The 8832-nt window shown below is 29.5% G+C and overlaps 1 protein-coding gene across 1 annotated transcript in view; it reads right to left on the bottom strand.

Moving 5' to 3' along the window:
* LOC145243758 (reelin-like) overlaps nucleotides 1–7466 on the bottom strand; it is a 9910-nt gene extending 2444 nt beyond the window's left edge. The window contains exons 1-3 of the mRNA XM_080106801.1: nucleotides 7292–7466; nucleotides 6501–6717; nucleotides 1335–1449 (exon numbers count right to left, since the gene is read on the bottom strand). Coding sequence (XP_079962927.1) covers nucleotides 1335–1449; nucleotides 6501–6717; nucleotides 7292–7352 — 393 coding nt within the window. The 5' untranslated portion in view covers nucleotides 7353–7466. The remainder of the gene's footprint in view (nucleotides 1–1334; nucleotides 1450–6500; nucleotides 6718–7291) is intronic.
* Between the last annotated feature and the right edge of the window lie 1366 nt (nucleotides 7467–8832).

Here is an 8832-nt window from a genome sequence, read left to right as displayed (position 1 = left end):
TTTTTTTTCATGGCGTGGTATGTAGGTTCAAACCCCGCATGTAAATTTCCTAATGTTTTTTTTTTTTCGTTAACTGGAAAAGAAGTTTATTTATAAGATTAGAAAATTTACGTGCGTGTGTATATTTTTTAAAATATCTATTATTTTTTAAATATAAAACTGGAATATTACGTTACTTTAATTAAACTTTATAATTGATTATAGAAAAAACAAAATCGTAAGCTAAGCAAAGATGATTTCTTTGTCGAAATAAAAAAATACATTTGAATTTCACTGTAGAAATAATAAAACTTCAAATAAAACTTTTTTTTTATAGATAACTTTGCTTTAAACTAAGTGTTTGGTATAAAATGATTATTTTCTTTAATCAAAAATTCACAGACGGTCACCTTGCTAGTACATTATATATATCTATATATATCTATATCTATCTATCTATCTATCTATCTATCTATCTATCTAACTATATATATATATATATATATATATATATATATATATATATATATATATATATATATATATATATATATATATATATATATATATATAATGATGATTCCCGAAAGGATGAAACACTAGTGTGTGTAGATATTTAATAAGTATTATAGTAAATAATTGTCAGCTCCTTTAAGAAACTCGTTTCTTATTGTTGAGCACTTTCAGTTGAAATAAAGTCGGTCAATTTAGCTAATATGTGCAGATCATCATATAATGATTAGATCACTCTGACAGACGTTAAAAAGCATTTCAAAATAAATGTTTAAAATTCAACAGTATTTCATGCAATTAACGGTAACCGAATGGATTAGGTCCTTGCTAATGAAGCCAGAGATGGCTTCTGTTGCCGGGTTCGAATCTATCGACTGTTGTTAATCATGGCACCTTCCACTAGTGTTTCATCCTTTTGGGATGAAACACTAGTGTCTGTAAGTATTTAATAATTATTATAGCAAATAATTATATATATATATATATTCATTATTTCTGCAAGAGAGATGAACATTATTGCTGTGTGAGGATTACAGATGAAGTGTAGATTTAGTGTTTCCACGTACAACAACAAGACCATGAAAAACAATGATACCTAAACAAATATAAAAGCCGTGAGGCTCACAAGAAAGATTCAAGCATCATGACTGGTATGGGCTCCTTTGGTAGCTAACATTTCTGTGTTAGCCTTTACTGGTTACACCTTTGTTTTTCTAAGGTCAACCTGGGTCAACGAGTGGCCATGTATTTGTCTCTTTTTTCAAAACGCTATCTGATGGCCCGAAAAATTTTGTATGTGAAAAAGATGGTGGAGCAAGTTTATAAAAAAAGGAATTATTTACCTTGTTGTCACTGTATTGTAAGAGAACGCCACGGAAATACTGCGGAGACTTCAAATTTACGTTGCAATCTATCGTTTGTGCTTGGCAACCGATTTGTAGGACAAAAATGATTTTGCTGAAATATTAAAAAAAAAAAAGAAGACCTTAGATAAAAGAAAAATTTCTATTCGCATCATATCGCTCTAAGTGATAAACACTCAAATGGGTAGGTTGGCTAGTGAATTTATTATTAGCTAGTACGTATTAACGATTAGACAGGGAGTGCTGTAGACGTAGGTTTTTATACAAATTTTATGCCTACGAAACTAAAGGAAACTTATGCTCATGGCCTTTGGCATTATTGATACTGAGGCTTAAAAAAGTATAAAGTAGTTCTGGATCGATATACCGTTTTTACTTGTTTGTACTTAATAGATTTGAAGAACAAAGATGATTTATTTCATTTTATTTTTTAATTTTATTATTTAACTAGCGAGGGGTACCCAGCGTTGCCTGGGTGTTTGGAGTTGTGTGTGGAAACCCCGGGGGTGTGGGGGTGGGGGTTTAAAAAAAAGTAATTATGAGGATTGAACCCAAACCGTTGAGGCAAAGTTGTAAATTAAAGTGTGAAAAAAAAAACAAAACGTGCGACGTAAACCATTGCCCCACCGCGAGATGCTAACGGAAACACGCTTAAATTTATTTAATTACTTGGATTTGGCAGGTGCCCATTTTAATGACTTAATGAGGCCAAGTTTGACTGCGGGATAGTATTTCATTTACTGTGGAATGCTTTTTTTATTTTTATTTTCCGAAGATGTTATAGGAAAAAGACTAACCCACATGCGGCGAGCGACAAATGTTGAATATTTTTTCCCAAAATCGAGCAAATTAAATAGACAGGCGAGCTTCGTTGTTAACTCTGAGATATTACGATTTATATGTGATATAAAAAGTTTTAAAAAGTTGTGAACCGACTGACCACTTCTCTGAAAAAAGCATTTTGTAGACATACAGAAAGGTGAACACACATACATACATTTTCGCTTTTATATTTATAGATTTTATTTATTTTTGTCTTTAATTTTTTAATTCAATTTATTTTAATTTTTTTAATTTTATTATTTAATTTTTTAATTCAATTTATTTTTATTTTTTTAATTTTATTATTTAATTTAATTTATTTTTGTCTTTAATTTTTTAATTAAATTTATTTTTATTTTTTAAATTTTATGATTTTATTTAATATATTTTTGTCTTTGATTTTTTAATTCAATTTATTTTTATTTTTTTAATTTTATTATTTAATTTAATTTATTTTTGTCTTTAATTTTTAAATTAAATTTATTTTTATTTTTTAAATTTTATGATTTAATTTAATATATTTTTGTCTTTGATTTTTTAATTCAATTTATTTTTATTTTTTTAATTTTATTATTTAATTTTATTATTTAATTTAATTTATTTTTGTCTTTAATTTCTTAATTCAATTTATTTATATTTTTTAATTTTATTAATTTAATTTTATTTATTTTGTCTTTATTTTTTTTAATTCAATTTATTTTTATTTTTTAATTTTATTAATTTAATTTTATTTATTTTTGTCTTTAATTTTTTAATTCAATTTATTTTTATTTTTTAATTTTATTTTTTAATTTCATTTATTTTTGTCTTTAATTTTTTAATTCAATTTATTTTAAATTTTTAATTTTATTATTTAATTTTATTTATTTTGTCTTTAATTTTTTAATTCAATTTATTTTTATTTTTTTAATTTTATTATTTAATTTTATTTATTTTGTCTTTAATTTTTTAATTCAATTTATTTTGATTTTATTAATTTAATTTTATTTATTTATTTTTATTTTTTAATTAAATTTATTTTTATTTTTTTAATTTTATTATTTAATTTTTTAATTCAATTTATTTATATTTTTTTAATTTTATTATTTAATTTAATTTATTTTTGTCTTTAATTTTTTAATTAAATTTATTTTTATTTTTTAAATTTTATTATTTAATTTAATATATTTTTGTCTTTGATTTTTTAATTCAATTTATTTTTATTTTTTTAATTTTATTATTTTATTTTATTATTTAATTTAATTTATTTTTGTCATTAATTTCTTAATTCAATTTATTTATTTTTTTAAATTTTATTAATTTAATTTTATTTATTTTGTCTTTATTTTTTTAATTCAATTTATTTTTATTTTTTAATTTATTAATTTAATTTTATTTATTTTTGTCTTTAATTTTTTAATTCAATTTATTTTTATTTTTTAATTTTATTTTTTAATTTCATTTATTTTTGTCTTTAATTTTTTAATTCAATTTATTCTTATATTTTTAATTTTATTATTTAATTTTATTTATTTTTGTCTTTAATTTCTTAATTCAATTCATTTATATTTTTTAATTTTATTATTTAATTTTATTTATTTTTGTTGTTTATTTTTTGTTTTTTAATTCAATTTATTTTAATTTTTAATTTTATTATTTAATTTTATTCATTTTTTTTAGAAAATTTTTATTAAATTTTTTTTTAGTTTTTAATTTTATTAATTTATTTTTTAATTTTATTAATTTATTTTTTATTTTTATTAATTTATTTTTTAATTTTATTAATTTATTTTTTAATTTTATTAATTTATTTTTTAATTTTATTAATTTATTTTTTAATTTTATTAATTTATTTAAAAAAAATTTTCACATGAGGTTTCATACTTTATTCATTCTTTTTTTTTCTTACGGATTTTTGTTATCCTCATCTTTATAGTTGTTACTCTACCACATTTCGGCCAACTCATCCTCTGGCCTTCTTCAGGTGATTAACCGGGACCGGATAGAAATGCCGACTGTTATAACTATGACCCCAGTAATTACTGCCTTCCATAGATGTTGATTCACCAAATTTTCGCCAGCTAATCTTCTGGTCTGCTTTGGGTAGGATTGAAACCACTATCTTCAGACAATGCTCACCTGAAACTGTAGACTTAACCCCTCTATCCACTGCGCTGCAAACCCCGCAGGGCGATCAAGGTTGGACTTTATGGTCTTATAAATCCAATTTTGTGTTCTAATCTGATCTTTCATTGTTGGGTCCGTACCGAATGGTATTATTTATTTATATATTTAATTATTAGTACGAACTTCTCTCCCCTCTCTCTCTTTCTCTCTAAACGACTATATGTCTGTCTGTCTGTCTGTCTGTCGGTCTCCATATTTTCAAACTCTATCTCCTACGAAACTAAAAGTTGCAGAGCGGCGCTAGAGGCCTCAAATAAGTGGATTTTTTTTTTTTTACGGACTGTTCTTTTATGAGTATTAGCCGGTTAAAATTGTTTTAAGGGTCAAAAATGGGTTAAAATTGTTTTAAGGGTCAAAAATGGGTTAAAATTGTTTTAAGGGTCAAAAATGGGTTAAAATTGTTTTAAGGGTCAAAAATGGGTTAAAATTGCTTTAAGGGTCAAAAATGAGTTAAAATTGTTTTAAGGGTCAAAAATGGGTTAAAATTGTTTTAAGGGTCAAAAATGGGTTAAAATTGAAAAATAAAATCGTTAAACATTTTGTACATTCATTTTAGTTTATTTTGAATTTTTTATCAATTCATATACGTGTCACGTTGGTACAGTGGTAACGTTACCAGCTCTGGATGCTAGAGTTTCGGTTTCAATTCTAGCTGATGGCACCTAAATACGTTTTTCTTTCTTTTGAAATCACGACTATATAATAATATATACGAAATCTGGACAACTGAAAACATCATATTTAAGTGCATATATATAAATAGGAGAGAACTTGAATTCCTACTAGACACTGTCCTCGAGTGTCTAAGGTCTCTCTGTACTTGGGTTTGTCAGAACAACCTGGCATGATATAATATACTGTTTTGTGTTTAAATCCCCGAAACAGTGTTTTATGGTAAACAACTGATGATCCCTTAAATTTCATTGGTACAATAGTGAATTCGAGAGAGCAAGTTGATGCAGTGATTGCAGGTTATTAAATGACTTACTGACTAAATAGTTTTCTAACAAATGATAAAAAATGATTTTTTTTGTATAGTTTTAAAGGTTAAAAACTTCCAAGACTATATATGTATGTATCACATCCTCGTCACCAGGGGAGAACTTGAATGCCTACTAGACACTATCCTCGAGTGTCTTAGGTCTCTCTGTACAGTGAGTTTGTCAGAACAACCTGGCATGAGGATATTTTTTCCCTAGAAGTAAACCCTGACCAAATATTCAAAATCACATAGTATTCGCTGCCCAAATAAGATCTCCTCACTATGGCTAACCCATATTAGCTTTTATGAGGAATGGTGCACCTTCTCCAAGTGATGTTACCTCAAGTAAAAGCACGAAGCTGGATACTCCACCAGACTAGATAAATTCTTGTCCTGGAATCCAGTAAGACCAAGAGATCAAAATAAAAGATGTTCTACAACGCATGAAAATGGTTAAATGGGGAGAGGAAAATTATGTTCTCAATTTCTTACAAACTCAGTCTTTGAGATTTAAAGAACTTTAATAGAACATTCGAATATTTATGTATCTCATATAGAGTTCAAGTGTTAGCCCCAGGTTGTGGGCCCCTTGACTTCTGAGGACTTCGACTGAAGTAAAATAAAACAAAAAGAGAGCTATATATATATATATATATATATATATATATATATATATATATATATATATATATATATATATAATACAAATATATCTACAGAAGAGATACCCTAACCTAACTATAACATATGCGGTTTGTTTCAAAATGTATACGAATACAAAGAAAACAAAATGGTTCCTCAAAAACAAAAAGCAATAATTAAACTTTAACTTTCTTTTGAATAAAATCTTTATTGAAAAAATATGACAGTTGTTTTATTATGTTTTCTTTGCCAAAAGAATTTACACGCGATGAATGTTTTTTCCTTTACTAAATGTTTTTAATTATATTTCTTGTTTGATAGCGTCACCTCGTTTTGAGTTTGAGGCCGAATCGTTTTCATTCGGTATCTCTCGGCTGTTTACGTAAACAACTAGAAGATACCGACGAAACATCGGTTTTAACACGGGTCACAAACTGTACCAGATACAAATTTTTTCTATAAACTTTTAGGTGTTAAGGATCGCGCTGGGTTTTAATTTTAAAAATATGGAAGAAAAAAAAAATCAAACTAACCCTCCGGTAAACAGATTTAATGGCTGCGTAACAGCGTGTCGTTGACCACACCCGTTGAAATACAACGATTTGCCGTGGGCGTGCGGACGCAGGGCGCCACATCCGATTCCAATGCCGCCACCACGGACAGATTCCCAGTAGTGCATGTAGATGGCGCCTTCGAAAGAATCGATCAAGCGCTGCAGGAGACTGTCGCGTGCAGGTTCACAGGTTTTACCTGCGTTTGAGGAAGAAAGCAGAAACAATATAAAAATATACATGTAAAAAATTGGTGTTGGTGAAGAGAGGCCGAGAAATAGGAAGGAGGGAGAGAGAGAGAGAGAGAGAGAGAGAAAGAGAGAGAGAGAGAGAACACAAAAGGTATGCGTGAGAAGAGAGAGAGACGATAGACAGAGAGAGAGAGAGAGAGAGAGAGAGAGAGTGTGTGTGTGTGTGTGTGAAAGAGAGAGAGAGAGAGAGAGAGAGAGAACACAAAAGGTATGCGTGAGAAGAGAGAGAGACGATAGACAGAGAGAGAGAGTGTGTGTGTGTGTGTGTGTGTGTGTGTGTGTGAAAGAGAGAGAGAGAGAGAGAGAGAGATGAGACAAATATAAGAGGGGGAGAGAGAAAGCGAAGTTGGTTGGTTGGTTCGTTGGTTGATAGGTTGATCAGTTGATCGGTTGCGTTTAATGGTCTATCAATTTTAAACGGTCATTTTAAGACCAGAAACTTAAAAAAAACAAACCCCTTCACCCCCCCCCCCAAAAAAAACTATTTGATCTTAAATAAATAGCAATATTTTCTTTTCTAACCATATGCTCCTGGGTCACAAACGCAGTGGCCGTTGCGACAATCTCCTCGTCCATTGCACATGTCAGGACACGCCTCGCCAATGTAAATGTCATCTATGGCCCAAGGGGGTGATGTCGTACCAACCCAATGTTTCTGCACCCAACGGATCTGAGTAGTGCTGAAAAAAAAAAAAAAAAAAAAAAGAAGCACACCATAAAAACAATATTACTAATAAAAATATACAAACTACTAAAGGGGCGAATCTAGGTTTGTATTAGTCTCCAGGTAGTGAGTGATGGTGGGGTTATTTGGATATATTTTCAACGAGTGATGATATCCGTAAAACTTCCTCTTCCCTCTTCCGATGAAATATTTCTATTATTTCCAAATGCAAGAACGTTTATTTTTATATGGCAATCGCTTAAGACAAGGCGTGAAACCACTTGATGCAAGGAGATAATGTTAACGAGCATCTCTCCCCCCTCTCTGGCTTTCTTACTCTTTCTATTTTCTCTCTCTGTGTCTCTATAAGAGAATAGAGAGGGAGAGAGGGAGATAGATAGAGAGAGAGAGAGAGAGAGAGAGAGGTGAGTAAACGTGGAGGTAGACACGTTTACCAGAACCAAAGGTCAGCTGACCAAATTACGTATGTGTGACGTGGTTGGCTAGATCTGTGAGATTTGATTTGAGCTTTGAAGAAGACGGACGTTCTTCCATGGTCTCCCCCTGGGGAGGGGGGAGACGAACGCTGACGTGTGTGAAGAAGTGCCCACACAAGAGATTTCACTTTACACCTGCTGCAGGACCTCTGGGGAAAGTGAAATAAAATCTATAAAACCATTTCATCGTCTTGGAGTGATAAATCTTCGTCAAACAGGTATCAAGTCTCCCTCCAGGATGAGAAATTCCCAGATGATCCAACAGCGAGAAGAAACAGAGGTAGGTTCAGAAATTACATGTCACATACACGATTCCCTTTATGATAATCAAACACACAACCATTTATATTAGAGACAATCATACGCACACGGAATCGTTCTTATGTTATATAGAAAACGTAAAATGTGCCCCTAAATGAAGAACTCTATATAACATATTCAAATGTAACGAAAGCTCAATTTGGTACCCCTCAAGGATAACCTCGATGATTGAATATATAACAATAACAAGGATGGAAAATGATTTTCACAAAGACAAGAGATACCTATTGGGCAATATCAAAGTTATAGGCAGGAGGAAAACAGGCAGCAGGAAAAGAGTACCACAAGCCTGAAGCTCCCTTCGGCCCCCTTCGGCCCCCTTCGGCTCCCTCCAATAATCAGGTATGCAAGTTTATTTTTATGATCGAAGAAGAAGAGGCTTAATCTCAATAATAACTGATGATAATAAAACGGAAAGGAAAAAATATTCCATTTTAATATAGACACAGAAATATTCCCTTATTAAAACAGAACGGAGAGAAATAGAGAAATTATATATATATATATATATATATATATATATATATATATATATATAAAGACAGAAGAGGAAAGAGATAAAGCGGAAGAGTGTTATATAT

This window comes from Euprymna scolopes, chromosome 22, assembly GCF_053919585.1.
Source record: "Euprymna scolopes isolate OS-2025 chromosome 22, ASM5391958v1, whole genome shotgun sequence".
Taxonomy (NCBI): Eukaryota; Metazoa; Mollusca; class Cephalopoda; order Sepiida; family Sepiolidae; genus Euprymna; species Euprymna scolopes.
Note: the sequence above shows the minus strand (reverse complement) of the source record. Positions and strands in the feature narration are given on the sequence as shown.